General features: G+C 40.8%; 1 protein-coding gene across 1 annotated transcript in view; it reads left to right on the forward strand.

Moving 5' to 3' along the window:
- Positions 1-16,779, forward strand: part of MYRFL (myelin regulatory factor like) — a 121,999-nt gene that overhangs the window by 94,214 nt on the left and 11,006 nt on the right. The window contains exons 14-19 of the mRNA XM_054445027.1: positions 1,692-1,855; positions 2,794-2,857; positions 7,600-7,685; positions 11,516-11,590; positions 11,686-11,738; positions 11,855-12,034. Coding sequence (XP_054301002.1) covers positions 1,692-1,855; positions 2,794-2,857; positions 7,600-7,685; positions 11,516-11,590; positions 11,686-11,738; positions 11,855-12,034 — 622 coding nt within the window. The remainder of the gene's footprint in view (positions 1-1,691; positions 1,856-2,793; positions 2,858-7,599; positions 7,686-11,515; positions 11,591-11,685; positions 11,739-11,854; positions 12,035-16,779) is intronic.

The raw sequence follows: 16,779 nt of genomic DNA on the forward strand, positions 1-16,779 counted from the left end.
TTCTGCTTCCCTAAGCTGCTAACTCATAGCACTTTTCAATTCACTTGTGTCCATTCTTACTGAGCATTTCCTGTGGGCAAAGGCACGTGCTAAATGCTGGTGAGATATGCAAATAAATCAACGTAATTCTGCCTTCCACAAACTCATGATCCAGGTGGGAGACAGACATGTAACACCTGATACAAGGCAAATGGCCAGGTGATAGAATTGAACATGCTTTGAGGACATTGTAGCGTGAGGGGTGCTCTCTGACTAGTGGTCTGTGGGGAGATACTGGGTATGATGGGATTTGGACTGGCCTTGAGGAAAGGCATTTTTATCATAGGTAATTATGGGAATGAGGTCTCAAAGACTGGAGAGTGCAGGGTGTTCAGGGGGCCTCAACAGATCTGTGTGGCTGCTCTGGGAGTTTCAGAGAGTTCTCCAGTGTATCATGAGATACATCTGTCTTTGAACTGCATACACTAAGCCTTGAATCTGGAATGTTCAGCTTTTGATTTTTTCTGAGTGATTGCTCTACAGTGTTCGAAACCCTCAAAGCTTCAATTTGGATGATAAGAATCTCAAAGGCACATAGCCCTGAGTTTGACCCTCAACCACAAAACAGTCTCTATTGCCCTTGAACTCAGCCTTGGACCAGCCTCTCTGCAATTCAGAAAGTGCTATGGGATTTTGAACTTGCAAACAGAGAGAAAGATAGGAGGAGAGGTCATGGGGTTGGGATGTGAGTTAATAAGAGCTTTTCAGGCTTTTGGTTATGGCTGAGAAATGGGCATATGTGTTCATATGACAACTGAAGTGTGTGGGTGGGGAAGAGGATGGCCTGGACTCTCTGGGTTTTGTTGGTCTCCCCTTTCTTTTTCTGATGTGTCAGTGACATTCTGTGAAGAGGGAGAAATATGTGCTTTAAAAAAAGATTGCTTTTTTTTTTAGTTAGGCTACAATATAAGCAGTATACAATAGTTCATTGGATATTGAAGCAGATATTGACACCTCAATAATTATCTTCTCATTTATAGATGAAGAAATGGAAGCACAGAGAAGTTACTGCATTTTGTCTGGAGTCTCACTTCTAGTAGGTGACAGAACTCAGAGAAAAGCCCAGGTCTTTGTTCCTTCTTCCCTCACATGAGCAATTTGATGCGTATTTTACTAGGGAGAACTAGAGTCATTTTCTAGGAATTTTGGTGATGAACAGACAATTCAACATTCAGAAGCCTGTTCTGACTTTCTTTTTTCTTCTTTTTTTTTTTTTTTTTTTTGAGATGGAGTTTCACTCTTGTTTCCCAGGTTGGAGTGCAATGGCACGATCTCAGCTCACTGCAACCTCCGCCTCCTGGGGTTCAAGCGATTCTCCTGCCTCAGAATTTTAAATATGGAATAATGGCCATTGAAAATAAATCTTTCAATTCCAGATTTGCCAATGTCCTTCAGCTCCATTTTTGAGTTACAAGGTCATATTTTCATTTTATTGGAAATTGAACAGCAGCAGTTTACTACACAGCCAGCAGTTTAGCAAGACCGTGTTCAGTTTCAAACCTCTCCAGATTTATCTTGAATGAACTTGAAGATGTGTGTGTCTGTAACCATTTTCAACGGTATAATCCAGCTGTCTTTGAATGGGCTGTGGACAGCTTTGTAGTGATCTCAAATTGTTAATTTATGCACTCTGTTTGATTTTTCCCTTTTAGGACCAGATCTTTATGGAAAATGTAGGTGCAGTGAAGCAACTGTGCAAACTAACTAACAACCTTGAGGAAAGAATAGAAGAGTTAGAAATATGGAACAGAAAGCTGGCCCGGCTAAAGCGGCTCAGTAGTTGGAAGTCATCAGCCAGTGAAGCAAGCACAATCAGGTACATGCAGCCAGGATTGCCATAGAAATTTGGGGAAAGGAGAGTGAGCTCTTTCCAGAATAAGATCAATCTAAATGGTCTTTTTGATCAAACAGCAACCGCTACTTTTTGATAATGAAGTCTGCATTTTTCTTTTAGAATATTTTGGAGCACAATTGTCTTATGTGATAACTTTCTTATTTTTTCTGTTGCCGTTTTTTTTTTTTTTTTTTTTTTGAGCCTAAGTTTTGCTGTTGTTGTCCAAGCTGGACTGCAATGGCGTGATCTTGGCTCACTGCAACCTCCTTCTCCTAGGTTCAAGGGATTCTCCTGCCTCAACCTCCTGAGTAGCTGGGATTACAGGTGCCTGCCACCATGCCTGGCTAATTTTTGTATTTTTAGTAGAGACAGGGTTTCACCATGTTGGCCAGGCTGGTCTTGAACTCCTGACCTCAAGTGTTCCACCCACCTCGGCCTCCCAAATTGCTGGGATTACAGGTGTGAGCCACCACGCCTGGCCCTGTTGCTGTTTTAAAAGTGGAAAAAAACCATGAGACATCTGTTTAGTAGCAGTTGTTATAGGAAGTGCTAAATTTTAGCATAAGGGTGGCTTCTCCTTTAATGAGGAGAAGTGGTCATTTCTAAATTTAGAAAACCATGTTTGGTCCTTAGGGGGAAAACTGTTTGTTATTTTTTTTTAATTGCTTAAGAAGGTAATTGCACATTTCCTGGGGTTTAGTTTTGAGAAAAAGAGAAATACAATGTTTAATTCATTCAGTTATATTTACTAAAGTTCCTTTTCACGAAAGGAACTCTCAATTGCCATGACTTTTTGTTTTCAAAATATCACTGTATTGCAAAAGAAAGTCATATTGCTATGTTAGTGACAGCCTGGGCCTTTGTCATATATCTCCTGGAGAGGTATTTGAATAGTAACCAATTTTCTCTCTCTTTTAAAGCAAATCTAGCAGAGCCATTAGTGCATCTTCTCCAAGAAGGGCCGTTCATAAAAAAAACAACAAGGTAAATAGACAAATTTATAATGAAAGGAAATGATGTTTTCTACTTAAAAAGTCTTTAGAGAAATCAGTCAAGAATTTTTTTTCTCATTTATTTGTTGAGAAAATCCCTAGTTTGCATCCTTATGTACTATATGTGTTTAAATATTAGCCCTCTAGTAGATATTAAATGGCTTTTAAAAGCAAAGTTTAGAGAAATGAGTACAGAATATATCAATCTCAGAATTATTATCTGCAAGTTTTTGTTTATGTTGTCCCCTTCAGGCGAAAGTCAGTAGCCTCGGCATACAGATGGCCTTGTGCTGTCAGATCTATGTACATGCCTTGACCCCCACCCCCTTATCTTTGGCTTTAGGAGATCCCAAAGGGACTTTAGTTAATCCTCAAATCCCTCTTTTCCCTTTGATATTTAGTACTAAATATGCAAATGGAAGAATAGGTATTCACTTGCTGGCAAAGGTTAAAATGTGATGGTTTTATTAGTGAATAAAGAAAGCATTTATTAAGTAGGATAGTATTTATAGTTAAGGCTAAGGTTAATCATTTGTTAATTTGAAGGACACCCTCTCCATCACAGAGAAATATCAGTAAGGGAGAAGCTGCAATACAGCCTTTCTAGCAGCACTTTGTAAGTAGCTACAAAACTCAGCTTGCTCGCTCTGATCCAGCAGTGGCCCAAAGGTGGCCCTTCCCTGGGGAAGATATCCATGACCTTAAATGACACCCTATTAAAGGTTGACTTGATGCTTGTGCCACTGCCTCAGTTTACTCTCTGCTCCTCATGCTGTACTGTGTTGAATTATTCTAAAAGGATTCAGAAAGAGTTCAAAATTCTTCTACTAAAAACAAGTAAAGTATTATGCAGCTGACAAGCTCTTTAGTGTATTGACAAACACAAATACCCAGGTAAAAATATATGTAGAAGTGCTCTGGGGCAAGTTACTCAACCACACTGGGAAATAGGGACAATTACAGTATTTACAAAGATTGTCAATGGGATTTAAGTTAGGATTAAGGGAGCTAAAGCTCTTTGCACAGCACTCAGCACATAGTAGGTTACTCAATAAACACAAAACACGAATGTATGAAACGTACCCTTTGGACTAAACAGCTTTCAGTGGGACAGAGAGAATGGTATCCACATCCATGGCAGCCCTGATAGGTGCAGTTTGGTCACCTGCAATCTCTGTAGCTCCCATCTTGCAAAATAAGAGATTCTCTTTATTTTGCAGTTATCTCAGAATATTAACTAGAATATATGGCCCATGAGAGCCGGCCCTGTGTCTGCCTTCCTCACACTCATATCACTAGGGACTAGCACATAGTAGGCACTCAAGAAATATTTATCAAATGAATACATGAGTGGAGAGCCCAGTATGAAAATATTCCCAGAAGTATGACAACTTAAATTAAAAAACATTAAGTGGCTCAGTGTCTTGGATATGTGGGTGGGGTGTAAGCTGGGGTGTGGTCCCAGGGTCAGGGACTCATATAGGCCTTAAAGAGCACCCGTTCAACTCAGAGACCTCTTGCTGTCACTGTAGAGGGCTTGTGGGAGGCAGAAAGGATGAGTCAGGTCTCTTCTAAGGAATTGCATTGTAGCCAGGGAAGATTGGAAAAAAATACAAAGAACAGTTGTACCTGGATGTCATCAATGCTGCAGAGGCTCAGAGTGTCAGGAGGTTTATGAGAGTTGAGCCTTAAAGGAGGAGTAAGCTTTGGCTAGACAGCAATGAAATTGAAGGAGAAGTTATAGATGGAATGGCATAAATGGAAGTCTGGTGGCTAGAACTGGCTTCCTTGAAGGATTAGGTGGGAGTTGTTTAGGGAAGATAATGGAAGATAAGGCTGAAAATAAAGAAGCCATGAAGTCATTTTGAATAATAACAATATCTAAGTTGTATAATTTCCTTTCTTCAAAAACAGATAGTAAAAAGAAGGCAGCATAGCATTGTGGTTAAGAGCATAGATTCTGGAGCCAATTTTTGTGGGGTTCAAATTTCTGGCTGTGTGATTCATTAGCTGTGTGATCTTGAGTGAAACTTAGCCTTCCCATGTCTCATTTTCCCTATTTTTAAAATGGGATTGATAAAGGTACTTGCTTCATAGGGTTGTAGAGGATTATTGTGAGGATTAAATTGATATATGTAAAGCACTTAGAAGGGTGCATGGCACATAGAAAGTGCTGCATAATAGTTTGTTATTAATGTGTTCAAACTCAATATTTTAGTGAATCTCATTTCACACTTGTCCAGGGAGCTCAATAAAATACAAATAACCAAAGTGCTTGCTCCCTCTGTGCTGACCTGCTAAGAGATCTGAGCTCTTCCTGTGAGGTTGACTTTTCCTTCCATGCCACCACCCATCTCCTAGTTGTCCTCTGTTCCTTGGGGACTCTGTGGGTCATGGAAATGCTTGTGTGTGAGTGGGGAGTGGTATTCTGGGGTAGGGTGGGGGTCTTGTTAATGAGCAAATTGATGCTCTGAGCAGTTAGTGGGTCTTACCAGATGGTAAGAAGCCTGGCTGGGCCCTGCCTTTACTTCCACACAGCTCCCAATGCTGGCCAAGATGGTGTTCATTCTGGAGGAAGATTGAAGTCTCCTGATGTAGCTTTCATTCAGTCAGTAAGATTCCTCTTTTTTCCCTCTCTTTCTCCACCTGCAAGAGGTAGGTGGGTCATTCTCGCTATACGTAGGACTCAGGATGAGATAGGAAGCTCCCCAGGGTTCAAATAAGAATTCACTGACTATTTGGAGGAGGAGAGGGAAAGGGAAAGAATGAAGACGGCTGGGCATGGTGGCTCACGCTTGTAATCCTAATACTTTGGGAGGCCAGAGTGGGTGGATCACTTGAGCCCAGGAGTTCAAGACTAGCCTGGACAACACAGTGAGACCCCATAGCTACAAAAAATTAAAAAATTAACTGGGTTTGGTGGCTATAGTTGCAGTTACTAGGGAGGCTGCGGTGGGAGGATCGCTTGAGCCCAGGTGGTAGAGGCTGCAGTGAGGCAAAATTATGCCATTGCACTCCAGCCTTGGTGACAGAGCAAGACCCTATCTAAGAAAAAAAAAAAAAGAACATGGATAAATACTTTTTATTGTCCTACCTCTTACAGGTTCCCAGCCCCTACTCGCCCCCAAATAAAACCTATTGAATCAGAATTTTACATTTAGGGCATTTAGGGTTTTCTCAAGCACCATAGTAATTCTATGCACACCTTAATTTGAGAGCCATTACACTGTTCATTGGATATGCCTAATAACGCCAAAAAGTAGGCAGGCATTATTTTATTATTCCTATTTTACTGATAAAGAAAATGAGGATCAATAACATTTAGATAACTTGAAGACTCAACTCTAAGTCTGACTCCAGGTCTTAGGCCATTTCTCTATATTAGGTCAAAGGATTTTGAGGAAAAGCATGGAGACTTAAAATAATTCAGCAGCTGTGGGGGTAGGTTGAAAGGGAAAGCACTTATCCTGAGACTAATCCTATTTAATTCCAGTCAATTCAACAAATTTCACCGAGTGTCTTCTCTGTGCAGTACACTGTTAAGATGTCCTCCGAACAGTTTCTGTGAGACCTCAGAACAGTATAAACCATTGACTTCTTGGTCGTCAGAGCAGCTTCCAGCTGTACTTAGAGATGACTCAGTTACAATAGCCGTAAGGGTCTGTGTACTCGGTAAAAATGGTATAGTGAATCCTATGCCCCTACCCTATGTTACATTGAAGAACATTTGCTTTAGTCAGATAACTAGCCCAATAAATTAAACCAAGAACCAATTTAAAATTAGCTTATTCTACCCAATAAATTAAACCAAGAACCGATTTAAAACTATTACTACCTTATTCTAATACCCTAATAACCCAAAGCATGACTCTATCCCATATCCCCAGGAGCGAGCAGATATAATACTCCTTATTGTATTTATAGGAAACTCATATTTAAGTAGCACCTCATTTAAGTGGGCAGAAAACTTCTATCTCTTCAGCCAGATTCCCCAGCAATTCCACAGCTGTTATTCTGCAGCTCTTGGCCTGTTCCCCATATGCAAGTTTTTATGCCAATATGTATCAGTCCTAAAGTTTTGTCTCATTCACATCCTGGAGACTATAATTTACTAATTTTCATGTCACCTATAGCGTTGTACGTAATACTGCTCAATAAATATTGTTGAATGAATATGAGAATAAATAAGACACAGGCGCAGAGATATCTGTATATACAGGTGACAAATTGAATATATACTGGTGTTATAATTTTAAGAAGTGTTTAGTGGGATTTCATTCTATAAAAACCTTTGTCGTCATTTGTCATGATACCTGAAATCATTCCATTGGAATTCATCTCTTCATGTCTTGAAGATCTTTTGATTTTCAAAAGTATCCTACTCAAAGAGATGGACATCTGTGGTCTGACAACATCTCATCTCAGGTCCCCGTTTCTCATAAAACTGCAAAGATAAGTGCCCAATGAATGGCAAAGATCATTGTCTGCAGGATGTCTGGGAAAAGGGAGATTGCTGTAGCTTGGAATTTCAAGGAAAGGGAGGTACTTGAGATAGACTTTGAAAGAATGTTGTTTTCAGAGAGGCAGGGAGGAGGAAAGAGATGTAAATTGAGGCAAGCACTCAAACTATCCCAAGAGAGCAGCAAATACCCCTGCTGGGAGCAATTCTCCAGGCTCCCTTCTCACAGTTAGAGTTGCTAATTTATCACTGCTCATTACTGAACCTTTTTATAGGTTTATCTTTCAGGAAAAAGACAGGCGTGTCCTAATTGGGTTTTCCAGACCTTGGTTATAACTCTGATTGCTGTGATGGCATTTTGGTAAGAAAAAGTTCACTGTTATGCCATGTCAAGCTCTTTTGTTCCTTCCCATGTTTCTTTTATCACATGTGAACTGGGGACTGGCCTGTTTACTTTGAAGACAAGAAGCCCTTTAAACTAGACACTGAACTCTGATAGCATAGAAATGAGGGAACCCTTTTTGAAAACACTTATTTTGAAGAAAAAAGCACAGGCTTTCTGCCTTAAATGTGACATGATTTTTTTTCAATTAACTGCCATGTTTAGCAGCAAACTGTGCCTTTCGTGTGTGTGTGTGTGTGTGTGTGTTTGTGTGTGTGTGTGTCTTTCTTAGCTTTGCAAACAAAGAGTTTTCTCAAACTCTGTTTTCTTTTCTGTTGACCTTGGAGAAAGAAGTAAATAGGAAATCAAGTATAATCCGCTCTCCCCTGGTCGCTCATATTTATGGTAACTTTTCTGGGTTCTTCAGTGAAGACTTTTCACCAAAGGGACACCAAGATATACCATGTGATGGAATTGTAGCCAAATCTACTAAGCAGTTAAACCAAGCAAATACAGTGAGGACAGCATTATTTGCTATGCAAATTGGTCAACTTTTGACACCATCCCTCCTCTGCAGCCCGCAAAGGCGGGAGGCAGCCTTTGCTAGAATGCAGGGCCCTTTCTCAGGCCTCTAGGCTTCTGCTGCTATGATTCCCCTCCCCCACCACACTGGGCCTTTGAGATCTGGTCATCTTGCTGTGTTCTCTTTCCTGTCTTCTCTGGGCCTTTGAGTGCACCTGTTTTTTTCTTAGTCTGACTATTCATATGGTGAAAGGGTATTTATCTGTCACTCAAAAAATGCTTTGTTAGCATGGGAAAGGACTGGCTTCTGGGGCCCGTCTTAGGGGAGACAATTATTCTCAGGGGCAAAGCAAGCTGTGGTCTCAAGGTGCTTCCAGTTCCTTGACCTAAAGCAGCGTCCTAGCTACAGAAGATAGTGTAGCTTTATCTATGCCCTTCTTGTTCCTTAGTGTTTTTGCTTTTGACTTGCTACGGCCCACTGTAGGGAGATACCCAAGTATTTGACACCACTACCTAGAATTCCCATTAGAAACCTTTGCACTTTTCTTATTCTCCCAAGTGTGCCTGTCTTTTCCTACTGGGATTCCCAACTCAGGAGAGTGTGAACCTCTATCTTAGTGGACATACTTAGCATTCTCTAGAGACACAGATTCCCAGCCTGGTGGAAAAGTTATAAGAAGTCTAATTGTAAGGTAAAGAGACTGCTTTTTAAACATGCTTATTAGATCTTATTATTTCCAATATTGTTTACCACTAAGACTGTAGATGGTAGGTATTGAGTTTATTATCTTCCTTCTGGCCTGTGGTATACCTGAGTAGGGTCAAAACCAGGGTTTGCCCCCAAAGAATGGAACAGATGTCCATTTCATTATATGGTCCTAGAAGTTTTCTGGGCTATGCGTTGAGGCAGATGCTGGACACAAATCATAAAGAGTATTTTAGAATTGGAATGGGAAGATGGAGAGTGGGAGAGGTAGGAGAACAAAGAAGGGGAGACTGTGACACAGGACTTTTCTCAGCCTTTTTGCTGGACTCACAGCAGTGGTGCCCCGTCTACTTGGCCTGCTGTGCTCAGCTGAGTGGGAGCACATGAGAGAGTGAGTGCAGGGTTTGGTCGGCCACTCCAGGTGCTGATACAGGAGCAAGCTCCATGCAGGGCTCATGGCCAGTCCAGGCATGTTACCCCAAGGGAAATGGGGCAGTGCCCTGGTAAGGGTGCCTGGGACCCTGAAGCCCCAGAGGGGGTGTTAGTGTGCTAATTAGTGCTTTTAGCTCTGCCATCTGCAGCCCAATGAACAGCAGAGTGTTAGCAGCTCAGTTGACCCCTGGTTTTGTCACATGGGGCAGCTGCCCTCCATGGTAAGGGCAAAGGGCCAATGATACAGCCTTTCTGGGTACCCATGCTCGGTGAGTCCCAAGCTCTTGTCCAGCGCCTGAGAAGAATGAGGTCATGCTGATGATTGAAGGGTGATGAAAGCAGAGAAGTTTATTGAGCAAAGAAAACAGCTCTCAGCGGCTGGGGGCTGTGGCTCACGCCTGTAATCTCAGCACTTTGGGAGGCCGAGGTGGGCAGATCACGAGGTCAGGAGATGGAGACCATCCTGGCTAACACGGTGAAACCCTGTCTCTACTAAAAATACAAAAAATTAGCTGGGCGTGGTGGCAGGTGCCTGTAGTCTCAGCTACTTGGGAGGCTGAGGCCGGAGAATGGCGTGAACCTGGGAGGCGGAGCTTGCAGTAAGCCGAGATCGCGCCACTGCTCTCCAGCCTGGGCCACAGAGCGAGACTCCATCTCAAAAAAAGAAAAAAAAGAAAAGAAAACAAAACAGCTCTCAGCAAAGAGGGGAGCTGAAAAAGGGACAGAAAGTTCAGGTCGTCTTCCCTGAAGTCAGGTTGTCTCTTCCCTGAAGTCAGGTCATCTCTTCCCCAAATTCAGGTTATCTCTGTCTCTACTGACTGAGTCTGGTGTTTTTATAGGCACAGGATAGGGGCACGGCAGGCCATAGGTAGTATTGGAAAAGGCAACATTTGATTAGTTGAAAGGCATTATTCAGAAAGACCCACTTGGGAGAGAGCGGGAAAACAGGAATAGAAGTTCTCACTCTGGGCTGTGGGTTTCAGGCTGTTTTTGGCTTGAAGGTGGGGTTTCACTGGGGACCCAACCCTGTCTGCCTAGGATTTCTCTGCCTCCTGCCTCTATTAACTGGACCACAGCAAACAGTTGACACGATGACACTATAAACTCTATCTGACAGCATCTTTGGGGTTCATCATCACTTTTCCCAGGCAGGGCTGTTCCTGCTGGGCAGCAACCAGCTGCTGCTGAGAACACTTTGGGAATTTGTTCTTTATAAGCACATATGGCGCAGTTTTTTTGTGTATCCTAATGATGGTAAATCCAGCGCCTTTGATGGGAAGCAAAATAATGAGGAGTCAAGTATGGAGAACCAGGTGTGAAGTCAAACTGGCAAGAAGTCAAGACAGGTAACTCTTTCAAGCCTAGCACAAAACGGAGCTGTAAAGCCATCAGCAGACTTTCTGTGTGACTTGTGAGAGGGTTCTAAAGATGTCCCCCAAAGAGGAGAACACTAAATATTTGGATGCATGAGGATTGTTGGGAATAGCTTCCCGAGGCTCGGAACTCTTAAGGAAAGCTTCCATTTATTTATATAAGTTCCGATGATTGGGGAGAAGACATCCTCATTATTTTGAAGTCTCAGTGTGGAAACAAATACTTTCTTGCAGTTCTTTTCCTTTCTCTGACCTGTTCAGTGTATTGTGCTCTGAAAAGACAGGCAGCCGGAAGGAAGATGTCAGAGAAGCATCCAGAGGGTTTGGCATCCACAGCTGACTAGACCTGTGCCGCCTTCCATCTCCCAATGCGACAGTGCCAATGCCCTCCACCAGTGGGATGCAAACTGTGTTCTGATTCTTTCCTACAAGGAGTAGTTGCCTCCAGCAACTTACATGCTTCCTCTTGTAATCTTCCACTAGTGACAGGCACCTCTGAGACAGCTTGCCAGGGCTGGGGGCTGCTCTGTGTGGAAAAATCCATCAGCGTGGAATACCCCAGGAGCCTCTGAGCTCCAGGAAGCTGAGGGCTTTTTCTCTCCAGGGCAGAAAAGCATAACTGTGCTGGTTTCCATGGTGTTTCTGTCAGCCGTGGCCATCCCCTCCCCGCTGCTCCCATCTGTGTGGCCTGTGAGAGTACATCTCTGGCCAGCTGGATGTGTGAGATATATCTGGAAATAAATCTGCCATATAATGATTTTTTTTTTTTTTGACAGTGCTTTGACGATAGTTGCCCTTTATATACTTAGCTTAAAAGATCAAGACCGACGTGTCCCAAATCTCCCTCCAAGGTGAGAGTTCAGTTCAATTTTCTGGCCTAAAATTCCTCTGGAGAGAAGGATTTTTGCAGGCCTCTTTCATTAATCATTTCATTCTTTTTCTCCAGCAATATCACAAGCTCTCAGGAGCCGGCTCTGCTGCCCACAGCCTCCTCCTCAGGTAAAGGCTTCACATTCCTCACCCTCAAACCCGGTTTCAAGTGAACTGTCAACAGAAGAAACCAGCCTTTCAGGTTAACCTTCTTGCTTCCCCTCCCTCCGCCCAATGCCTTGCAGCACCTAATACATCCCTGGCAACCACACTGGCCTCCTTACAAGTACCTGAAATTACTTTCTGTGAAATCCTGCCATGTCAGGAGACTTATTGCTGCCCCATCCGGGGAATGAAAGAAGTCTTTCCAAGTCCTATGCAAAGACAATCTGAGGAGAAGGAATTCCATCAGAGGCGATGGTCAGGTAAATGATGTTCAAAGAGAAACAACTAGAGCTTTGAACTTGAGGTTGTTTTTCTTGTCACAGTTTACTTAGATGGTCATTAATGGTTCCAGATAATGGTTCCATGCTTCTATTTGGGGTGGCAAAATCTTTAAAACACAAATACACAACTGCCAATCATCTGTAATATTGAGTTCCTTGCCCAGGAATGAAATTTTGGTTGATTCAAGTACTTATAATTTTCACCAAGTGAAAGGTTTTCATTTGTCCATTGCCAACAAGGAGAGTAATAGTAGCACAAGTGAAGTAATTACATGCACGTGGGTGGATTTTTTTGGCTCATTTAGAATTTAAAAAATGATGTGGTATCTGGGCTCTCTGCCTAAACCGACTAGGGCAAAATGTAAGAGACTTTGGAAACTCTAATTTAGAGTTCAGGGTGAGATTTAAGGCAGTGAAAAACACAAGACTGGCATTCCACTTTCAGAATAACTTTTTCCTCTTCCTCCTAGGGACACACACACACATACACACATACCAATGTTATTCAAGTAACAGAATTTTCATGGTAAAAAAAAAGTATAGAAACTTAATCAAGGGCTGCAAGTATAATCATATCCATAAGATTACATACAAGTCTTCCAAATGTATAAATAGTAATATTAATGATGATGCTAATAAGGATACATATTACTATGGCTTATTGGTTAGGATACTGTCATAACAACAACTCTTAAATAACAGTGGCTTCTTATGGCAAAAATTTAATTCTGTCTCACTCTATATATTAAATGTGAATCAAATGAGAGTTCTTGGTCATCATGTCATTTAAAGTCCAGCTGATGAAGATTCCATCACAATAATTATTTCCACAGTCTCCGTAGTAGTGGTACAAGAGCAAGGCAAATTATGTACCGACTCTTAAAGCTTCCACCTAGGTATAACACATATCACCTCTGCTTATACTTTATTGGCCAAAGCAAGTCACGTCACATTGGTCATGTCTAATTTTTAAACGGATGGGGAAGAACAGATCTAACATGTATGGAGAAGATGAACCAGAATACTTATAAGTGGTGCTAATGACCTACATAGAATATGGTCAGTGGTTGAAATGTTGGGGTGCAATGTAATTTCCTTTCCCTTTTGACATTATTGCATATCCTAGTCTTGGTTAAATAACTTTTACAAGTTGTCATCATCATCATGATTATCATGTTGTAATGAGGTATAACTCTATGCAAGGTACTGTCATAAGTAGTTTACATGAGTAAATCATTTAATCTTCACAAGCCCACAAGCGAGGTGCTATTATTATCCCAATTTTTTTTTCCAGTGGGGAAGCTGAGACACAGAGAGTTCTTTCACTACAGCAATAGGAGGCAATGAGCTTTTCTCATGAAAACTATTTTTGATTGAACTTAGGAGCAGATGCATCACTATAGAGTAAAACTAAAAGCTTCATTTTAAAGAAAGGAATTAATTTCAGTCATCTTATTCTCAATATTTTTAAATATGAAAAAATCTACAACTATCACAGAAATCCCCAAGGTTTTTATACCTTGTGAAAGCACATGGAACCTTGTGGCTGGTAAATACTTTTCTTACCTTGGGAGCCCATGCTGGAGACACTTGATGTTCTTTTCTCAAAGCAGTCCTCAGAAGAGACCATCTCACCTATGAGAGATGTACTAATAACAGATCCTGAATAGGAAGAGGTCGTAGACTGGTCCACTCTTCATTTTCAAGGGTTTCTTGACCCCTGAACAAGTTCATTCCTGAAGTAACCAGCTGTTCACATCAAGGGAATATAGTCATGTGCCACATAATGATGTTTCAGTCAACAATTGACCATATATACACTAGTGGCCCCATAAGATAATAATTGAGCTGAAAAATTCTTATTGCCTGGTAACGTCTTGATGATCCTGACCTTGTATAGGCCAGGCTAATGTGTATATTTGTACTTTGGTTTTTAATGAAAAGGTTTAAAAGTAAAACAAATTTTTAAATAGAAAAAGCTTATAAAATAAAAATATAAAGAAAAAAATATCTTTGTACAGCTCTACAATGTGTTTGTGTTTTAAGCTAAGTGTTATTACAAGAGTCAAAAAGTTTTTTAAAATTTAGAAGTTTATAAAGTAAAAAAGTTATAGTAAGCTAAGGTTAATTAGAAGAAAGAAAATTTTAAAAATAAATTAGTATAGCCTAAATATATGGTGTTTATAAAGTTTACAGTAGTGTCCCAGGCCTTCAGGTTCACTCACCACTCACTCACTGATTGACTCAGAGCAACTTCCAGCCCTGTAAGCTCCATTCATGGTAAATTCCCTATGCAGGTGGACTAGTTTTTGTCTTTTATACTTTATTTTTTACATACCTTTTCTACATTTAGATATATTTAGATGCACAAATACTTACCATTGTGTTACAATTGCCAACAGTATTTGCAGTAACATGCTGCACAGGTTTGCAGCCAAGAAGCAATATAGCCTAGGTGTGTAGTAGGCTATACAATCTAGGTTTGTGAAGTACACTTTGTGATGTTTGTACAAGAATGAAATTGCCTAATGACATATTTCACAGAATCGTGTAGTTAAGCAATGCATGACTGTATTGGGAAGAATAGCCCTTATTAAACCAGATCAAGGCTTGTTGCTGTCTGTGACAATACAGAATTTTCATGTTAAAAAAATTATAGAAACTTAATCAAGGGCTACAAGTGTAATCATGTCCATAAGATTATATACAATTCTTCCAAATGTATACTAATTTATTGTTTTTAGAAATGTTCCCCTAAAAACAATAGCTTAGAAACAAGATGAGTGTCTGCTCATCTTGTTTCTATAGCTATGTAAACTTCTAAAGAAAGAAGTGATTCCTAAGGAAAGAAAATTTGCTCCATGGTGCCAGGCTGTGTCCACCTAGAGAGAACTAACAGCTTCTTTGACTACAAATGAAATTTATGTTCTGCCTTACTAGGCTCTGTGATACACTGGGAAAGTTGTTCCCTCTTCCTTTTGTCAACTAGAGAAAAATGGAAAGAATTCAAATGTTTGATTCACTTTTGTCTTCAGAAAACCCAAAAACTTTTGGAGATTTAGTCATAGAAACTCAGAGAACAGCTACGCAAGTGGCACCTGACTTTTTGGCCCTGAGAATCCACTATAAGCGTACTTTTACAATGATGTGATTGAGAAAATACATAAAGAACAAATGTAACTATAAGTTCATTTAAGCTTTTAACTGAATTGTTTTTATTACTCCAACAGTGGCATTTGAAAAATAGTACAAATCTGTAGGAGATACGTTGCTTTTCAAGTCTACAGACAACACCACAGACCCCTTTATGCAATCACCCAAGGTTCCAAGGACCCATGTCAGGAGAACTGCTGATTTATACCAAATTACCCGTTTTGCAGCTGATGATGGAGGCACTGGACCTTGCTTAAGATTCCTCAGTTGAGTTTCTAGAAAAGTTGGAATTGAAATCTGGGTCCCCCGCTTCCCTGTCCTGGGTTCCTTCCCATTTGCCATCCTGCCTCCATTGATTTGGACATGGGCTGTGCATGTATCTGAGATCAACTCTAGAAGGTGCAGAAAGTATCCACTCTATGGCCCCTTCTGCCTCCTCCTGGCAAGTTTGCCTCTGTCCATTGCAATGTCCCTGATGTGGGACATTTTGGAGTCTGAGCAAAGCCTCTTCTCTTCTGCTGCTGGTTTACTCTTCCCCTCTGTTCAAGGTACTGTATAACACCAGGCTTCTAAATACAAAAGAGGAGAAGTCTAGGAAAGTATTCTTTTCAGCCAGATGTTTCTAAGGCATTAAAGACCAATTAAAAATTAAGGAATAAAAATAAAAAAGAAATTCAAGAGTAACCAAAAAAAACTTAGAAAAGCTCTCAGTGGGATGCAGAGTAATATCTAACAGTTTACTAAACCCCTAAACACATTTATGAGCCTCCTCCCTGAGGAGTAAGACTACAATAAAATAAGTGAAGGGAAATCAGCATTTTTATGACATGCTGAGCTCATGTCATTATTCTTCTTTTGGGCCAAAGTTGATCGTATCTGTGTAAAGTGTCTTTCAGAAAGGTTATCTCTCCCTCTCCCCCTCACTTAATAAAAAGTTTGGGTAAGACTAATCAGGAAGTGGAAAGTGAGTATTTTGGAATATTGAGCTTCTACTCTAAGGAACCATCCAAATGTGATGAATTAGATTTTAATCCATGGAACCAGTAAAGATTTAAGTAGACAGGAGAGTTAGATATTAAAAAGTAAAGAGCCTGTGGAGAAAAGCATCTATGGAATTCTATAGAATATATTAGAGTTGGTGAAGATTTTAAAAAATATCTGGAATTCATGCTCATTTTGTTTTGGAGACCATGACTCTGAGAAAAGTGAGTGGCCAGACGAAAATGGTCCCCCGTGTTAAAGAACTCAGCCATTGACTGGTGGGGCTCATTGGCTTCTTCATAGCACATGAGTCTGGTTCAGTGAAGGGAAGAGAATGGTATCCAAGATGCTGTACTGGACTCAGCCACCAACACAGTCTTACAAGTAGTGCAATATACACCTTCTACCATGACAGGAGTATGCTTTTGTTGGGCACCATCCTAAATCTTTACTCTCCAGAAGTTTCTAATTTAGTTTATTGGGAGAGCTCATCTGCCAATTGTGAAATATATCTCCAACTTTATAATGAAAACCGCAGGGGATGTACTACATGAAGCTTATAATGAATATCACTGGAAGGCATTTGTAAA

The sequence above is a fragment of the Pongo pygmaeus genome, chromosome 10 (assembly GCF_028885625.2).
Source record: "Pongo pygmaeus isolate AG05252 chromosome 10, NHGRI_mPonPyg2-v2.0_pri, whole genome shotgun sequence".
Classification (NCBI taxonomy): domain Eukaryota; kingdom Metazoa; phylum Chordata; class Mammalia; order Primates; family Hominidae; genus Pongo; species Pongo pygmaeus.